The sequence below is a fragment of the Branchiostoma belcheri genome, unplaced genomic scaffold, assembly GCF_001625305.1.
Source record: "Branchiostoma belcheri isolate BF01 breed outbred unplaced genomic scaffold, Haploidv18h27 scaffold12, whole genome shotgun sequence".
Classification (NCBI taxonomy): domain Eukaryota; kingdom Metazoa; phylum Chordata; class Leptocardii; order Amphioxiformes; family Branchiostomatidae; genus Branchiostoma; species Branchiostoma belcheri.
The window spans coordinates 2,088,965-2,108,317 of record NW_017802602.1 but is presented as its reverse complement, the minus strand read 5'-3'; the positions used below and the strand labels follow the sequence as shown (position 1 = coordinate 2,108,317).

The 19,353-nt window shown below is 41.2% G+C and overlaps 3 protein-coding genes and 2 non-coding genes across 5 annotated transcripts in view; 3 read left to right on the top strand and 2 right to left on the bottom strand.

The window, feature by feature from the left end:
• Positions 1-3,286: 3,286 nt before the first annotated feature.
• On the bottom strand, positions 3,287-8,575 carry LOC109462874 (radical S-adenosyl methionine domain-containing protein 1, mitochondrial-like). The gene is made up of 14 exons (XM_019759512.1): positions 8,334-8,575; positions 8,053-8,105; positions 7,725-7,831; positions 7,183-7,315; positions 6,743-6,788; positions 6,583-6,644; positions 6,226-6,331; positions 5,769-5,861; positions 5,200-5,304; positions 4,925-4,988; positions 4,429-4,576; positions 3,978-4,032; positions 3,594-3,697; positions 3,287-3,452 (listed from the first exon to the last, which is right to left on the bottom strand). The coding sequence occupies exons 1-14, from the start codon at positions 8,493-8,495 to the stop codon at positions 3,323-3,325; spliced, it is 1,368 nt and encodes a 455-aa protein (XP_019615071.1). The 5' UTR covers positions 8,496-8,575; the 3' UTR covers positions 3,287-3,322.
• A 40-nt stretch (positions 8,576-8,615) lies between these two features.
• LOC109462828 (28S ribosomal protein S7, mitochondrial-like) lies at positions 8,616-11,376 on the top strand. The gene is made up of 6 exons (XM_019759461.1): positions 8,616-8,697; positions 9,255-9,422; positions 9,753-9,816; positions 9,987-10,154; positions 10,593-10,736; positions 11,136-11,376. The coding sequence occupies exons 1-6, from the start codon at positions 8,624-8,626 to the stop codon at positions 11,214-11,216; spliced, it is 699 nt and encodes a 232-aa protein (XP_019615020.1). The 5' UTR covers positions 8,616-8,623; the 3' UTR covers positions 11,217-11,376.
• Positions 11,377-12,206: 830 nt separating this feature from the next.
• Positions 12,207-19,353, bottom strand: part of LOC109462795 — an 8,741-nt gene continuing 1,594 nt past the window's right edge. The window contains exons 3-8 of the mRNA XM_019759406.1: positions 17,673-17,804; positions 16,009-16,122; positions 15,389-15,613; positions 14,693-14,860; positions 13,722-13,837; positions 12,207-13,378 (exon numbers count right to left, since the gene is read on the bottom strand). Of these exons, the coding sequence (XP_019614965.1) occupies positions 12,509-13,378; positions 13,722-13,837; positions 14,693-14,860; positions 15,389-15,613; positions 16,009-16,122; positions 17,673-17,804 (1,625 nt within the window). The 3' untranslated portion in view covers positions 12,207-12,508. The remainder of the gene's footprint in view (positions 13,379-13,721; positions 13,838-14,692; positions 14,861-15,388; positions 15,614-16,008; positions 16,123-17,672; positions 17,805-19,353) is intronic.
• Trnag-gcc lies at positions 14,212-14,282 on the top strand. The gene has a single exon. It is a non-coding gene; the product is annotated as a tRNA-Gly (tRNA).
• Positions 16,900-16,970, top strand: Trnag-gcc. The gene has a single exon. It is a non-coding gene; the product is annotated as a tRNA-Gly (tRNA).

The window sequence follows — 19,353 nt, the reverse complement described above, 5'->3', positions numbered from 1 at the left end:
TCGAGGAAGGGGAAAACCGAGCTAGCTAGGTCAGGAAACCCGATCGAACAGAAAACTCAGAACCTCCTACAAAAATGTGTGTGTGTAGAAATGGAAGTAACAACCGCCCGGTGAAAACAACACAAAAACAGCACATCAAAACAACACAAAAACGGCACGTCAGATTGTCTAAGGATTTGGCTTACTGTATTGAGACTAGCAGTGATCCATTACGGTAGATGCAGTACCTACTAAGTCTATGTACCAAAGCCAGTTGTCTCCTCCGTTCAAAGATAATACCAGTACTAGTAACCAAAATCTGTACTAGCCCTGGCAAAAGCTGTTCGACTTTTTATGAGAAAGAAATGTACAAATGATTGGCAAAATGCTGTATCTGTCAAGACCAAACATATTTCTTTCAGACATTACTTTCCAAGAAAATTCAGTGTATGGTGAATTGTCTGGGTGACATGAAATTACAGTAGTGTCTGTCGTGAGCTACACAATGCATTGGATTGTTCTCTGTTGCCAGATTACATCATTAACAACCTAGGTCCCAAAGGTAGTCTGATGGATCTTAATGATGCACAACAGCCTGTGGTATTGTTTCTTTAGACCTGTTTTCTTTTTTAATGAAAAATGGAAGTCGGATGTCCAATCCCTTACTGAGCCTGTAATTCTGCATTGTACATGAAATATTGAAGGCCCATCATGAAAGTTCTGTGACAGTCACAGAGATACAATAAGTCAAGTAAGCTTTCTGGAGAAATTTCAGCTGCATTGTCCTTACATTTCGCTAGGACAGTGGAGACAACTGTCTTTGGGAGGGTAAAAAAAGGATCCAGGCTGTTCCTTTCCTGTTGTAGGGAGGGGAAGGGAAGTTTTCTAAGTCGTGAGAATACAGTAGGTGCCCTGACGTGCAGTAGCTAGCTCCACCACACAATTTAGCTTGGGGAAAAAGTTGACAAAAGTGGGATATTTTTTTTCTCTCCTTTTTTGTTTTTTAACACGAAGGCCATTTTTGCTTTTTGGATACTAGTGTAGGCTAGTTTGAAGAGCCTTGGTAGCAGCCATGAGATCATTTGAGGCTTGTGGATATGAAAACGTTTTGTACGGACACAAGAGTAATATTGTTTGTGACATTATAGATAATAAGATAGGAATTTTCGAGAAAAACGATGTGTTGACTTGTGATCTGCCAGTGGAGTTTTTATTTCTCAGAATTACGAACATTGTTACATCGTGGGTATCACATACAGGCATGACTTCACTGGAGGTTCGTCTTTTTCTTTTTTCTGTGTACAAAGAAAACAATTGAACTGAAGCTGCATCGTCCTAACTTGCAATGTTGTATGTACATGAAGTACCAGACTCAGGATTGACATATAGGGTAAGCCTCTCCACAGACTGTCAGCACCCTTTCACCCTTGACGTTTAACCTCTGCTCGGGAGGGTCAAGAAAATTTGACCTCCCCAGAGGGGCACGAAAATTTGACCTCACGTTTGCAAGATTTGAATGGAAAACTTGAGATCGATCGATTTTGAGGTTAAAGGTTGACTGTTGCCATGGGGTCAAAGGTTGGCAGGTGACCAGAGGGCAAGGGTCAGAAGGGGTCGATGACCCAGCCTGTGTGGAGGCTTATTGGCAGAATCAGTTGTAAAAGAGAGCATCTCATACTGTGGCCATGTGAAGCTTCTCTTGAACCCAAGAGCAACTGGGGACTGGTAGCCCCCCTCCCCCACCACCTATACTTAAACTAAGATACAGCATGTGATGTTAAGATACATGTATTTTACATGTAAAGCTAGATCTTCTAGCTCTTGAAATCATTGGGGTATACAAAATGTATTACAATGCATAGACGCCACTGTCAGTTTCAGAGCATGTTCATAAATGGTGAGATACACACCTTCAATTTAAGCACACCTTTTCTACATGCTGTTATGATGAAAAGGCTTAACTATATGCTGTATTTAGAAAACTGAAGAGAGGAAAATGATATCAACAATCTGTGTCCATGCTTTAACTCATAAGCTCACAGAATTGGAGAAGATTTTTAATGCAGAGACACGGCATGATGGCAAAAACAGACCCATCAAAGCTTTGTAAAACTGAACAGTCCATGAGAGAGATGTGTAAAAAGTCTTCAAACTTTGTGACAGTCTCCCAAGAAAGAAGCACAGTGAACAATCCCTCTGTGCCATACCAATGGTAGAATGGATTAAATACTACACAGCAACAGACTGAAAAGTTGACAGTTTTTTGGTGAGCAAAACCCAGTTTTACAGAGCATTGAAATGCAACAAAACGTACTATTTCAAATTGACACCTCCCAGAATGAAGTAACTTTGGCCATACCAAATGGTAGAATGGATGAAATCTCACACAGCAACAAACTGAGCAGTAAGCCAAAGTTGCTAAGGTTTTTGTGAGCAAAACCCAGTTTTATAGAGCATTGAAATGCAGCAAAAGGGGGGTTAAAGTTACCTGGTTAAAGCCTAGGTCAGCCCTTTATCTCTTGCTATATTTAGAAGTGGAGGGCGCAAGGCAAGTAAGGCAAATGTTAAAAGTTATGTGGTTATTTGTACTATTTCAAAGTGATATCTCCCAGAACGAAGTACAGTAACATTGGTGGGGACTACCACTACTTCCAGTTGCTCTTGCCTTCAGCAAGCTCCCCCCCTCCTCTGTAAATAACTTCCCTGTGACTTGCTTTCGTATTGAAAATCTTTGTACGTGGTAGAAATTGTAAAGTACTGATGATGATAACTGTACATTATACGTTGCTGCATGCTTGACCGTTACCCTTGACTATGTTGCTTTTGTGTGTTTGGGGATAACTCCTATTGGGAGCTATACAGGGCCGTGGAAAAAGGAGTTGTGACTATAGCTCAGCCTTTTACAGTTGCTGTTTTACAATGTACAGGACTCAGATCTCAATTGAGACAAGAAGAAGAAGAATGCTGAAGAAAAAACTTGATGCCAACCATTAAAAATAAACCATGTTAAACAACAGTCTCAGCTTTGTTAGTGGACTCAGATTCTTCTCTCCAAGCAGAGGTTTGGGTTTTGGCTTACTTTTTGGTTTGTTTGTAAGCTTTTTTATTGGGCTTCCTTTTTTGCACTGGTGTCTCTTAGTTGGCGTAAAAAAGGTACCAGCACAAAAAAGAAAGCCCGATCAAAAAGCCTGCAAACCACCAAAAGTTAACCAAAACCCCAACCTCTGCTTCGAGAGAGTTCTCGGAAGTTCTGGCAATTTGATTAAAGATAATTCTAGAAACAAATAATGAATTTTATTAAACACTTAGACTAATACACTGGAGTTGCCTTACAAAATTATGGTTAACCAGTTTCTATGTCAGCCCTGGCTTCAGTCCGTTGGAGACTACTGGAGAAGTCCTGAGTTGTCAGAAGTAGATCAGGAATGATGCTGTCCAACACAGCCAGGCCTGCATGTGTCGCCCTCAGAACACTGGACAAAACAAGACATCCAAAAATTTCACTCACTGACTTCAAACATGAATATAGCAGGAAACTGAAAATTATACCACTTACATCATTTACTTCCATCCTTTGAACACGCATACCACAATTTTGAATACGTGTAGTGTACCTGTGAGAAAGCTCCAGCAGACCAGCCTTTACGAATTCCTGCACAGCCTCAGAAGTCCCGAAGATGTCCTGAAGTGAACTTCCCCCTGATAACTGCTGCCATCTCTGCAAATACAAAATGCAATTCATCATCTCCAAGTAGATCTTTCAGTGGCAAAGTCGTAACCAGCCAACAAGACACTCAAATAGGCCGCTGTAGAATACTGTCTTGTTAGTGTCTTTCCAACTAGATTGTGATCATTTTGCCACTAAAAAATCTGCTTGGCAGATTTGTCAGGTCCATTTAGCCAGTTTCTACTCTTTGAAGAGGCTGTTACAGTAGTGTGATCTATTTTATTACATGTAATTAGTTTTGGCTGTAGTGTAATCTTCATCCAGCACTCACCTCATTGGTCAGACCCTCTGTGGTTCTCAGTCCCAACATCAGGGTTTCTTCCAACCTGCAGGAAAAAACATAGGGGCTTGTGTGAGGAAATTTGTTTAAAGTGCCATTGGCACAACACTTAGTGGCACAACACTTAGTGGCACAACACACTAGGTGACGTTACAATTCAAATTCAAGACCACTAGATGTGGCGACCAGCTAGTTGGAAACTTTGCAACAAGCCCCCTACTTCCACCATTTTCATAATGATATCCACATGCAAGTAGATAAAAGGATCCAGCTCATCCTTTGAGCCTGTTTTTTCAACATTTTGGTAATAACTATTTTCTAGTATTGCATTTTTCACAGTTTGCCTCCTAGCAGTAGAACAAAGAAAAGATTGCCAATGTTGCAAAAACACTGAAAATGAGGTGAATCCTTGCAGATTACAAGACAGTCTTGTTCCACCTACATATCAAGTTGTGACAGAGCCGTCCTCTTGGCTGTGCCATGCCCCCGTCTCTCCACCGCTCCCATCCACTGCCCCGGCTCCAGGGTCTGGATTCTCACCTCTCTGATGATCTGGCCTGAACCTCGGGACGCAAACCTGCTGTGGGCACCTGGAAAACAGGGATAGTTAACTTTGCTTTCTCCTTTCAGGGATGCTGAAACAACTGGGTACCATGGAGGGAAGGGTGTGGATAGGGGAGGATTTCCTTTAAGTTTGTGATATTGAGTCACTCCTGTATACATTCATAGACACACACACACACTGACACAAAGACATGTACATATACAGAGATGTGCATGCATACACATGAATACAGACTCACACATACAAACACAAAATGATGCACACAGACATACATGCACACAAACCTACACACATACATCAAAGGCACACACACAAACATTGTGTTCTGGCAAAGAATGGTTATCCCTGTAACCAATCCATGTTCATCCCTTACCTGGCCCCACTCCTATGTACTGTTTCCCTCTCCAGTAGGACTGGTTATGGCTGCTCTCAGCTCCCTGCAAGTACACATTATGGTCATTATGCATAAGATACTAGTACACAGCATTAAGGCATGACACTAACTATATACTTGAAAATCAGATATGAGCATATTTTCTTCTTCATTGGAACTGCAACACACACAAACTCCAAGACAGGAATTTTCCCTGTACTTCACTCATGAAGTGTGTGTGCATTTATCAAACTTAAATCTTACACAAAACTCACATTTCTGGCAAAGTTGGAGACCTCATACTGCTGAAAACCAGCGCTGTGCAGCGTCTCCCTAGCACAGGCATACAGGTCTGCCATGGTGTCTGGGTCTGGGACAGTCTGGGAACAGGAGAAAGGCATTCAATGATTCATTCCATACTGTGGATAAAATAACCTCTTGATTCCACCTGAGTCAGCTCCTTATAGCAGCCTATTCAGCCCTATCACTCCCTAGTAGTAGAATCAGGTACTAGTAGGGAAGCCAACCTCTCAATAAAAGACCATGCAAGCCTTGGAACAAAGTACATTTTGGGTACAATAGTTATTTGTTGATCAAAAGATAGTGGTGAGGTTGTTAAGGTTTTGATTTCACCTCCATTTGTACATTGTAGTACAATAATGATTTGTTGATCCAAATACATGTATGCACTTATGATAATTGGTCAACATTGTGTCAAGGTTTTGATTTTTGCCTCCAAAACATCCTTGAGATGCTCACAACCAGATGATGATGATGATGATATCAACCCAGGAAGAAAACTTGCAGGAACTTGTGTGGTGTCATCACCGAATACTGAGCCCACCTGTTGCTTGTTCTGCACCTGCCTGTACAGGGCTGTTCCCCTCTCCAGGGTGAGCTGATACAGGGAGATGTGGTCATCACACACTGACAGGGCCTGCAGGACACAACAGAGGAAAGAAAAGTGATCTCAATCCAGGTTTAGCTCAATTTCCCAAGAGCTAATCTTCCACTGGTCATGACAAAGAAGACCTGGTACTATGTACAGTATTTACAGGTTCATTGCACCAGGGAAATTTTCCTAGCTCTTTTTGACAGGCACAATAGGCCATAGCTTAACATCGATCCTGTAGGACAGTGACAGTCTCAGCCACATAGGGCATATTTGTACTTTGCTGACTCATATCAATCTGACATTTTAAAAATGTAATCCAGTTTCAGCATGTAGAAAACTCTTGTAACCTTAGTAACAACAACAGAAGAGAGAGAGAGAGAGAGAGAGAAAGAAACCAAAAGCCCACCTGCTGCAGTTCTCTCTGCCAAGCCTCGACCGTCTGACCAGGTCTGCCAAAGATTAGGTCTATCGACACTCTGCCTGGGAACAGGGTTCTTCCCTCCTGTATGGCCCTGTCAACATACAACACTACAGCATTAGACAAATAAACTAAAAAGGTAACATTTGCAAAGCAAATGCATTACTAGTATGTTAACCTTCACTTGGCCTAAACTATTAATAAACAATCTACTATATTCCATCGGCAAATGAGAATGAGTCTCAAGATCTGATAATATATGACTTGTATATATGAGTCTCTAAAGTGATATCTAAATGAGTTACCCCTGACCTTATCAAAAAACAAATCAGAAGACAGCCTAACCTTAAAGAGTCCTCCACACTGTGGTCCCTCCCAAGTACCTGCAGGTCTGGGGGGCTGAAAGTCTGTGGATAGGAGTAAAATGTATGTTATAGTCTGCATTTTCTGCAGCTAGTATGAGGGAAAAAAACAAATGCACTTCATAAATTGAGTGTTAACTTACCTGGATACCAAGTGACAATCTGTTGATTCCAGCTGCCTTAAATTCCCTATTAAGGAACAATAAGAATATACATCAACTGAAACAGTTCCTTAATTCTTCGCGAGTAAGCCATATATGACGAAGGACTGGGTCTCAGGTCTAGGATCTTTTGAATATCTGAGACGCTTGAGGAATCTTTTCAAAGACAGGGATCTCCTTTTAAAGTTCTACCGATAGATCTGGGGTCAAGGATCTTTTGACTCTTTGATCTTTTTGAGATTTTTTTAAACTCTGATATCTTTTAAAGGTCTTAGGTCCGGGTTATTTCAAAAGTCTATGATCTTTTAAAGAACTAGATCTGATGTCTAGGATCAGAGATTATTCAAATATCTATGTCTGAGGCTTTATTGAATAATCTATAATTTTTTTTGTTCAGGCAAAGAAGTGTTCAGGTCTCCCACCGGAGTTTGTTAGTTTCAGTAGAACTGGGATTGGCCTCCAGCGTAACTTCTGCATCCACTGGCAGCAGTGCATGCTGGGATATCACATCCAGGACTGCTGCTAGGGTCTGTGGTAAAGCCAGGCTCGGAGTTCCTACAACAAGAAAAAATAACAAATTACAATCTTGGCCAACAAATAAACAGTAGAAAAACATGCAAAGAAAGAGGAAGCACTCATGACATGTCCTGTCCAACTTCCAAACAAAGTTTGAGCCTTACAGAAAAAAAATGAGGCCAATATTTTTTTAAGCTGCCTAGTGATGATGCCTATACTGTACTTGGTTGCAGTAAGTTATGTTCTACACTACAATAGTTCTAGGGAACGAAGAACAAATTCTAAGATGTTACTTTACTGCACCATTCCCTGTGTTTATCAACCTTCTTATTTCTAATAAGGGAATCTTTAGGCACAATATTGGCACAATATGTGCAATGTAACGTAAGGAGCACTGAGTTAGGCAGCTGGGAGAGGGTTTAACTTTTTCCAATTATTTTTCCCTTACCTCCCCCGAAGAATACAGAGTTAACCCGTTGAACTCCGCTCTGTTGTAGCAGCGTTGCTGTTTCTTGTACCAAACACCTCCGCATCCTGGCATGGTCCACAAAAGCACTGGGGAGAACATAGGTTTCTTTTATGTTCATTTTTCTTTTACAATTTATTTATTTGTATATAAAAACATTAATCAACAAATGCAAGACAAAGAAATAAACACAGCATGCAGGAGGAGAAAAGAAGCCTGCAAGGCTTGTTGTTATGAGTCTTTCCAAAAGAAATTCCATGTGATTTTTGAGAGAGAGAGCTACAGAGAACTAGAGCTCTGACGAACCTACCTGATATACTTGTTGAAGTTGCAGTAGGTACATCTCCTTTTGCAGTAAGGCCACTGCAGACAAAAGACACAATATTAGGGAGGTCAAAACTGTGTGAATAGGGGATACTGAAATTTTGTCGTCTGCTAAATATAATTATAACCACCAAAATGTGCTAGTCATTTGACTATCTGGCTTTTTAGTGCCAACCTTCAGACTGAACAGACAATGTTTTAAGCTCAGAGCTTCACACACGTCTTAATTTTCCTGCCTAACCGATAAACTGGCAAAACCACACTTACGTGAACATAAACAACGGCGTCGTCTGCTAAACACTGAGATGGTCTGGACGAAGTTTGGCTTTTTTCTGAAATAAAACTACTAAACTGTCGACTTACACTGATCTTTCGTATACTACATAGTCTTAAAGACAATAGCAACATATTTTCTTCGAACGTAAACATGGCAGAAGCTTTTAGACGACCATAAAACCTAAAAACACGGAAAACGTCGTTGTTTTTCTACTGGGCGCCGCCATCTTGGAAGAGGGGGATTGTGGGATATGTACGCATGCTCACTAAGGCCATCCAACATGGCGCTGTCCATGTGCGGAAAATCGGCGATTTCTCAATTTTATAGAATAACGGCTCCAAAATGGGCGCCAGGGTAGGTGTTACACTTTACTAAGCTTTTGTTCTAATCTTTCTTCACAATGGTTGGTTTTAGAAGCTCACTGAGTTGACGTTATTAGAACAAAGCCGTAACAAACTGGTTGAAACCACCGCCCCCCTCCACAAAATTTTTGATATATATAATTTGTCCCTACGACATTATTGAAAAATGTGAAACGTTATTTGTGTCTGTCTGCATATTAATATAGCTGGTATGATAGCTCTTTGTTCATAATTTGTGTGGTCAAGCTGGCATAAAAATGCATAACACACCAACTATATGTTTATGATGATGACCTACATCTGCTGTCTATGAGATTCTAGAGATAGACAGATGGATGAGAAACTCATTTCATCATCTCATGTTTCATACTCCACTGACAAACTCGCACACACAGTAAATTATGCCGGATTGTGCTTGTGTTCAGTCAGGGATCAGGTGCGTACAGTAGTGTGGCACAAGTCACGAATCACTGCCTTAGTGCCATAGCCTTAGCACAATGATAAACATGCACACACATTAGATCTAATGACAGATTTTTTTGCCATTAGTCTGGACCAGGTGCGTACAGTTGTGTGGCACGAGACCTACCAGGAGCCGGTGGTGGATAAGGAGTATTACAGGAAACCTGAGGAGATAGACGAACTGGCTCACACACGTCCTGTCAAGTCAGCGCTCAGTACACAGTCTACTTCTGTCTTCAACTATCCTGAAGTCACGTGAGTTACTGCCTTTAGCCTTAGCACACCTACAAACATTACCAATGTGACAACTACCACTGAAAGAACCACCCACAACTACCCTAGCCTGGTTAAAAAACCTATTATATCTCTGGAGATGGAGGACTCGGGAACTATAATAGGTTTGGTAACCAGGCAACAACTATTAAACCAGAAGTCACGCGAGTTACTTCCTTTGTGCCATAGCCTTAGCACCATGGCAGAAGGTACTGTGGGTACAAAAAAAGATACTTATTGCTTATTGTTGGATGTTTGATTGAAGGAGATTTCTTTCTAAGATACTATTGACTTGTGGCTTTATTTTTACAGGAAGTTCACCAGTTATGTCATGAAAAAGGGAGACAGAGCTCTGGCTAGGTCCATTGTAGAAAAGGTGAGCTTGCGTTTTATTTTTTAGTCATGAATTGAAATCCATGCATTTCTTGACTTTTTTAAAGGCTTTTGAAGGCATTAAGACCTCCAAGTTTACTGTGCTACAAGTCCCAAACTTGTGTTTGCAAACATCTTGTCTTGAAGTGCATGTATTAACTGCGTTTCTTGAAGGCATTTGAGCACGTGAAGAGGCACCAGATTAAGAAGTACCATGAGGCTCCAGCGGAGGAAAAGCCTTACATTGACTGTAACCCCGTCAGGATCTTCCACACCGCCATCGAGAACTGCACACCTGTGGTCGGGGTCAAGAGTGTGAAACGGGGAGGCAAGACTTACCAGGTCAGGGAGCAACTCATTTCTGATCTGTTTATTGGCAATGGGTGACCTACAAAGTGTACAGATGTTATTCAAAACAAAGAAGTAAATTAGGCCTAGGAAAAAAATGTTTTTCCTGTTTCTTGACCAACCCTAGAAAAAACTGCAGACCCTAGTCTTTTTTTTGGGTTGTCCACTGCAAGGGACATAAATTTTTGAGCTGATCAACCTTGATCTGACACATCTGGCATAATTTCTTCCTAGGCCTTATAATCTAAGGTAAAATGTAGAAATCTTACAATAAAAGGGATACCTTATACCAAGGCAAAAGGTGTGAAGTGTCTTTTCCAAAGGTATAACATAGGGGCCTCTCTATATAGAGACTCGAACCCAGAACCTCTAGATTCGAAATCTATAACCCTAACCTCAAGAATCTTTTAAGTTACCACCTTGTGTCCCTAGGTCCCCACCCCTCTGACAGACAACAGAAGACGGTTTTTGGCCATGAACTGGATGATTGCAGAGACCAGAGAAAACCGGGACTGGGACAATCAGAGTTTTGCCAAGAAACTGGCCTCTAACCTATTAGAGGCCTACCAAGAACAGGTGAGTGTGCTTACTAAAGTATTAGACACTGCTTTTATCTTGTAACTGTTTAATTTTGGGTAAGTCCAATTCTTTTTGTTGGAAATTGCAGTTTAAATTCACTGCATAACGATGTCAACCAATACAGATTACTAGTAACTTTCAAGATATGTTTACAGATTGTTATTTCTATTTTTGGAAAATATAGTGCTTCATAATGCCAATTAGTATTTTACAGCATGTCCTATTTTGACATTGCTTGCTCTCTTGTTAAAAAACAGTGGCTGCTACTTGAAACATCTGACAGTTAGACAAAATCTATATGGTTGCTTGAGTAGCTGTTTTCTTGTGTATCTCATTACCTGGATGTCTAACCTTCATCGATGTATTTGATCCTAACATGTTTCTTTCTTGTTTCAGGGCAAGGTAGTCAAGAGGAAATATGATCTACACAAACTAGCTGATGCCAACAAAGCCTACGGGCACTTCAGATTCTGGTAGAAAAAAATTACAACGAAATAGATATGAAAGTAAAAGATTTTGAGATAGTGTGAATTGAGAAATGTTGTACATAGCATTATTAGTGTATGCTAGACAAGTATTACTGTAGTTTAGCACATGTACTTTAAACTAGACAGTGAACAAATAAAGTTTTTTTTTGTATTTAGGAAGGTGTCAGTTGTCATCTTCTTTCTCTTTCAATTTCCCACATTGCTCCTAAGTTACCCTTGTTTCACTACAGATTCCATCAGTCACTGACAAAAAGTAGCAGATGCTACTTGGTGGAATGTTCAACAATTTTCAAAATCTGTCCAGTTGATTGAGTTTAAACTACTGTTTTCACGTGCATGTGTATGTTATTACCTGGATATCTAACCTTCTTCGACATTTCAAGTATCATAGACAAGCAAGTACGTGTATTTTGTCAGACAATGCCTGGTATTAAATAAACTAGTATTGACATTGCCATTGTTGTGACTTATGCATATTCATGAGCAGCTCATTATCATATTTCCCAGCAGCCTCAAACAGGAACAAGTACAAGTACAAGTCCAAGTACTACTACTATTTCGTAGAGGTTTATGAATGTCAGAATCCTTAACATAGATCAGACAGCAATACAAAATACTTGTGAAAGTCGAAGAAATTATGCTTGTGCCAACTGAGATAATGTTGGTGCATACATGTTACTGTTGCTCTTAGGAATGCAATTTTGTGCTTGCAAGTCCGCCATGTCTAGATATTGTTACTGTTTGACTGGGTGGAAAATTGTGACCAATTTTCTTTACTCTGGTTTCCCTACAGTACATACGTACAAATCTTTCGCCTTTTACTAAAGATTTCCGTGGAGGGTAACAATCAATGAGTCTATAGCTCAATTTTTCACCGCCCTGTTTTCTACGGGGCTCCTAACAAACTAAAGAAAAAGTACATTTCACACACTGTGGCCACGCCACTTCTCTATTTTCACAAAGTTTTATTTGAACGTCAATATCAGAAATAATGATAGCTGTAAAATAGGTTTTATCAAAATCACAGTCGGAAAATATGTTTCCATTTTAATTTACACAGATGAATAAATCTGCAAAAAATCTTGCTCCAAAAAAGACTTGCGTTTGATGTAAGTACGTCTAACCCCCGTTTCATTTGTACATGATTGATTGAGTCAAAATGACATGTACGTATGAACCTTGTTTTTTCGGCCTTATTTTTTTTTCGCCCGCTCGCATTAGATTTGGAGTCTGCGAAGGATGTCATCCATAAAATTTACTTGCTGAGGCCTTAGAGATCACCTAATGTTCGTCAAAAAGCCCGACGCTCGCTTCACACTGGTAGAAACCATCGTGCCTTGTGGAGCCCATAGAGCACAGGTGAAGCTCGTCCACAGCTTGCGCGCCGAACTGCCGGTCTACAAACCTGTCGTACAGCGTCGGGTCCACTCCTTCTGCGCTCAGAGCGCCACAAGACGCCATTTCTTTACACATCGACTTTGAGAGCTTCAGTAAGGTGAGATGTGGGATGTACTCGTCACGGTTTCCCGCCATATTCAGCCCAGCGTCACCCAGCAGTGACGTCACGCGGCCAGCCAGCGCGCGAAAGTTCGCGTTGTCCTCCGGAGCGGCGTACACCACACGGTTGTGGAAAGTTTCGACCCCGCGGAAGTTTAGGACGAGAGAAGGTGGTAGCAAACGGGCTGATTCCCGCTTCAGGTCTCGCAAAACTCTCCTAGCAGCATCTAGCTGAGTCTGGTCGTCGATCCGCAGCACGCACAGCGTGACGTGGAGTTTTTCAACCGGCGCCAAAGCAGCGTCCAGGACAGGCGAACGCTCGAAAATACATTTCTGAAAGTCCCTCGCGACCCTAAGTATGTCAGGATCGGTTATACGGACGGCTACGAAGTAGTTCGGTTTGTTCGAGGAAGTTGGTTTTGATGACTTTCTTGGTCTGGTCTTGTTCGTTGCCATATCGCCGTCTTCGTCTGAGCTACTTTCTTCGTCTTCTGATGGTTCTTCCGGATCCGCTACATCCTGTGTGCCTTCTCCTTCTTCCTTTTCTTGGACTGTTTCGTCCTCCTTTTTGTATCTTTGCATCACGTCGTGGATGGTGACGTAACTTCCGGTGGATCCGAACACGTTGTCCAGTCGCTCGTTTTTGTCCCACACCTGAAAATGTAAAAAAAAAAAGGTTATCATCACATCCATCGTTGCAGGATGCCACTCGACTGTCCTCTTCCCTTTTATATAAGTAGCTAGTTTGGCACCGCCCTGGTAACATGTACGATTATCATCTACAAATGTGTATATAAACAAGACTTGCGACGCCTCCTAACAACTTTTCAACGCAAACAAAAGAGCACACCTTGCCACTCTGACTGTACTCCTTTTGCGGACTAACTCCTCTGGCATGTTATCTATTTGGCCAGCCGCCTCTGAAGCCTGGCAGAGGCTAGCTACAGAGACTCGCTGGATGTTTGCTGTCCTATTGACCTAAAGAAACCCCACGCACCTTCTGATCGTGGTACTTGAAGTACTGGATGCGGTGCTGTGGGATGGCCAGGTCGTCCAGCTCGGCGTCACTCAGCTCGCCCCACGTGAACTCGTCAAACGGCCTCTCCTGAACTCCTGCATCAAACAACGGCGCGTCAGAACAGAACACTCGAATCGGCAGCTTATAACATTTTTTAATAGTAGAGCGTCAACTTGTAGGTGATGTGTATTAGCGTCTAGTTGTCTCAGTCTTAACCAATACTTGACTACGCATACGGATACGGATGTCTAGTTACAATCTACCAAGTTCTGCTTAGCATGCTCGATCATGTTCTTGCATCTGCAATAAACTTTGTATAAAGACTAGTATTATATTTGCTTGCTATATGCTGTAATTTAGCTATCAGGGTTATGTTATGTCGTTTCATCCTTTTCCGTTCAAGGAAACATGTCACTTGTTTTGTGATCTGGCAAAGTTCAATCAAATGCTTTTATCCGTTATCACACAAGCATCGGTGGTTCAGTGGTAGAATTCTCGCCTGCCACGCGGGAGGCCCGGGTTCGATTCCCGGCCGATGCAAGGTTTTTATTTTTGAGATTTACAGCTTAAGTACTCATGATAATTTTTGTTATTAACTTTTTTTCGTTTTTTATGACTTGGCATCTTACCCTAACACCCGATTACTAGTATCTTGAAGAAAGAGGGCCTGTATGGAGTGGCCCCGCATAACGCTACAGTAGCGATTACGCTTTACGTTTACGATAAATTCCAAGTGGTTATAACGCATTATGTAGAATTAATACGCGAATCACGCTTTACGCAAAATGCGCCAAGTACGCTCTAGGTTGAATTAGAGCGCTCTGTCTAAAACGGCCGATTACACTGAGGAAAAGGGCATGCGGGCCCCCTTGAAATTCTTGTGAAATCGGTTCCAACCGATTGTCAGGATTTTTCTATGTTCTTAATGTTGATGTGGTTGTACATCTCACCTGTGAACCTGTCCAAGTAGCCAATCACAAAGTTCCTGCTGGGAAGGTCGTCATCCCATTGGATGCGGTTGATGACGTCAAGGGCCGTCCTCATTGGCGGCTTCTTCCCCCCTTTCCTCTCGCTCTCGCGAGATTCCACGAGACTCTCCCTGTTCTCTGCTTTGGTCTCTGAAGGTAGCAGAATACAATGGGCGGTTTACTATACAAACTACTGCGGACAAAATCCACAAAGACTGGCATGGGTATGGGTAGAAATAAAGTCTCATGTGTTGAGCGATTGTGCCGTGTGGTATTAGGACCTTCAGACTAATTGATTTGGGGTTTAACGGTTTCCAGTTCTGATATAAATACGCCGTATTTATAAATGATCATAAATATGAATACTCCTAGTATACGAAGTTGGCTTTCGTGTTGGTCGGCTGCAGTTAAATTAACCTCCACAGAGCGCCATACGCCGATACGCCAACAGAATTTTTTGTTCTTCAGCAATTTATAGTTTGTATCTTAAAGTAGTTTGTGCCTTAAATTCGTGTTTCACAAACGCAATCTTTCATATTAAAGTTATGCTGACTACAAACGTGCGGAAACACACAGACACACAGACACTCCAAAAACAATACTAGTACCTCCATTTTTAACCTGTCGAAATATTTTACCTTGGGGACCTTAACTATAGGGTGAAAACTGTGCGGCTACCTGAAAGTGAAACGCGCTTTGCCGCCGTCGGCACAGCATTCTCCTGAGGATGGCGGTTGAAGCAGTTGTCCCCGAATCTACATTTTCCTTCGAGGAAAAACTTGCAGACGGGTTTGCTGTCGTCTTGGGCCGACGTCTTCGTCGAACATGACCTTGGAACGTCCTTGACACGGGAGGCTACAAAATCCTTGGCCTCCGTGATGAGAGTATGAAGCATGGGCTCTCCTGGAAATATGATGATGATTATTACTTTTATTATTCTTCACATGCACATTTTAAAAGTCTGTGACAGCCTAAATGACTGAATTGTCGACATCGTACAATTTAAAAGCTTGAAGACTATTATAAGTTATACGATTTCCAACGATTCGATTACTTTGAACCATTCTTAAGCTCAAATCGGCCGCTTTTCATTGAAGTCATGAGGGTAAGGGTCAGTCAAAGATCCTGTTCATACCAAACTTATATTTAGCGGTTTCATCATTTATTTTAAGTCTATATACATATTTTCAGTATTATTTACACATACATGGTACAAAATACTCATATCTAAATATAATGTGGCACTTTTGCGACTGTTTTAAGTAATTTCTATTCTGAAGTTCATGATCTACTCTTACCGACAGACGCCTTAGCAACGCCCTCTAGATGCGCCCCCAGTACTGCAGAATCTGCCACGTCGCATGCTTCAGAACTGGACACGTGGATGGTAGGGGGTTCCTCCGGGTATCGTCCTGTCAGAAATATTCCATAAGAGTATGCAATGTACACTTTCCCTTATACAGGTAATTGCAATGTATACTTGCATCACAACCATTCTAGTAACTTGTAGAATGAAATATGTTATCGAGTTTTTTTTTTTGAAGGTCTCTTTTTTACCTCCATGGTATCACGTTATCATGGGGTACCCTGTTCATTATTATAGTCTAGCATAATACATAATATTTGTAGTTAGATGTTGACAGAGATAAGGTTTCAGAAGTCATCTAAAGTAAATATCGGACCGGACCTCGCGCGCGTGCTTACAAAGCTACTGTATGTGATTTTAGTTTAGTTTCCTCATTTATGTAAATAAAATTAAGAATTAAATGTGCGAAAACTTATTTTTCTCCGTGTCACCGTGTTCAAAATGACAGTGTTCAAATTATAATAATAAATAAAATGACTTTGGTCTTTTAATACTTGTTCCAAAGGTAATATTGCGTCGGTTCAAAATTTGTATCTTTGTATCTTTTGTAGTCTCTGGTTTCATTTCACAATCATTAGAAGCAAACCAAACGTTACTAGTATTTTCATGACACATTGTTAAAATTTTACACACATTTCAAGTTATCGCCAAAGAAAACGAATCAAGCTTACGACGAATCATGAATCAATCATTCTTTTGCATTTCGCGCCGAAACTTCAGACCTAGCAGATGTAATCTCACATCCGTGTGAGACAACATCTGTTTAACGTTAAGCGTTGCTTTTCGCGAATCTAACCAGCTGTTGTCAGCACGATAGACACAAGCATCGGTGGTTCAGTGGTAGAATTCTCGCCTGCCACGCGGGAGGCCCGGGTTCGATTCCCGGCCGATGCAAGGAATATTTTTATCATCCAATCTTTTACAACACCAGTATGAGGAATTTGGCAACAGTTTATTAAGCTAAGAAGGAGCTTTAATGTATAGATTTTAATTTTGGTGGTGCATTTTGTACGACCTACTGTGTATGAAATATGACATACAATTCCTCATGTATGTTGATGTCTGTTTTGTAGCCTTCGGGCAAGAATTTGCAATTCTGAGCTATTTTCAAGTTGTTTTGCACACGGTCGGGATGACGTTTGAAGCGTTGAAGTACAGTTTCAACCGCACATGCCATTTTGCCACGATTTCAAAGTCTATTATGCCACATTACGGTCATGGACAAAGTCCATGCCATTATAAAAATACGCTTCTTGTGCTGAGGTCACATTTCAAAACCGTGCGAAAAGTACGATATGAAAGACAGAAAGGTTTTTGATAATAATCATGGGTACTATTTCTGTACATTCCTGATATGTATTGTCAATTTTCACGGTGCAATTTTTCGTTCATACAAACAGCCCGGCCGGACCCCGGTTTGGAAAATGTAACCTCAGCATTATTTAAAATGACTTGAGGCGCTCAGTGTGATAGAATTTTGATCGAAACTTTTAACGACAAGAGTAGGGGTCTATTTCTTACAATTAAGGGCTAGTAATTAATTTTGTAAAATTAAAAATACAGGTCATATCGATATTATTTACCAGTAGTACGAACCTGATAACAGGAACTGCAGTCCGATACCCTCCTGTCCGAGGGTCATTAAAACCTCGGTATGAGCTCCTCCCCCCAGGCTCTGTACGTCTTCCCCATATATGGCCTGTAGAACCTCTAACTCTCCTGCGAGATCTGTGTACGGTGTCAAAACAAACAAAAATAAATAAACAAACAATCTTTGGTTGATCCAATTTATCACGTCCAATGACGTAGGCGGCGTTGTATGCTGGTAGGAAATTAGGAAATAGGAGAGTAGAAAGAAAGACACTCCTGGCCCCGGGCCGGGGTTCGAACCCACGCCAAACCCGGGCACCAGCTCATAACCCGACGCTCCTACCGAAGCCGCTAAAAGGTCTAGATCCGTCAGTTGGTAGCGCCTATAAACCCCCCCCCCCCGTGTACACTATATGACATCCAGTAGATTTCTAGCGGGGACCAATCAGAGGGCTGCTGACGCGTCACCGACTAGCGGCTATTATATATTTAATTAGCACCTTGTTTCATGTAAATGCCATGAACTCAACCAGAGCGCGTATATTGTTTCTTGTTTACATCAGTACTAAGTACTAGTACTTCCACAATCAGTTAGTAAAGTCATACCTCAGTAAAATCTACTTTGATGAACGAATCAAAACGGGACTGTAGACATTAAGTTTTACACATTCAAATGTGGCTGCACTAGCGCTAATGGAGCGACCACTACGTACGGGAAGGCGAGATTTGTGAACCAAACCCAACCCATCGAAGATGGGCCGCCAAACATAAAAATGGAGGGAAATGACAGACAACAAGCCAACAAAGACAACATCACCAGACCAACAAACTTGGAAAACACCACTTCAAGCGCTCACGTTGTAAGAACTGTGGAACCTCAAACTAGTATGTTTGCGTCAGCGGAAAGGCTGTCGAAGTAACCACTACATGAAAAACTGCGGCGAAAAAGTAACATGGGTTCGTCCCAAATCTAGACGCAAGTGAGCTACAAAAGTAATAGAACCTATGCATCTTGCTTGTTGCTGTCAACTTACCCGTTAAACATTGAACCGATACATGTACGTACTATAACTTGCCATACCCGGCCAAAGACGACTACATTACTGTTACTCTTTATTTTGTGCTGTATAATGTATATGCGTTACATTATCTATTTCAGCAAAATATGACATCTATAAGAGTACAGCATTGAATAAGAAACCTTATTTCTATAATGCATTATTTTCATGATTTTCGAGACAAACATTCTTCGTAAAATGTCACAGCACAAATATGTATTCTGTGTATTAGTATATTTGTATTAAGAGGGGCTTGCCACGCTGTTTTCTTTTTGCTGTATGTACATCTCTTAGATAAACGAAAAAAAATCTATCATTGTCATTTCTGTGAATTCCTTAAAACATCTACTGTTAGTTTTATGAAGATACTCGTTCTCAATACACATGCTGCAAACTAAAGTAATGGCAGTCCTACGAAAATTGTGTTTGTAATGTATAAGCGCTTTATGTCGACGTACAATGGGTGTGAAATACATGTTTTCGCACATCGTGTGCCACCGGCTCGGTGGTAATTGGCTACTTTACAAGAGAAAGAACCGCGTCCGTGGGCCTTGATAAATTATTCAAATTATTCAGCAGCCCTCTGATTGGTCCCCGCTAGAAATTTACTGGATGTCATTCAGTGACGA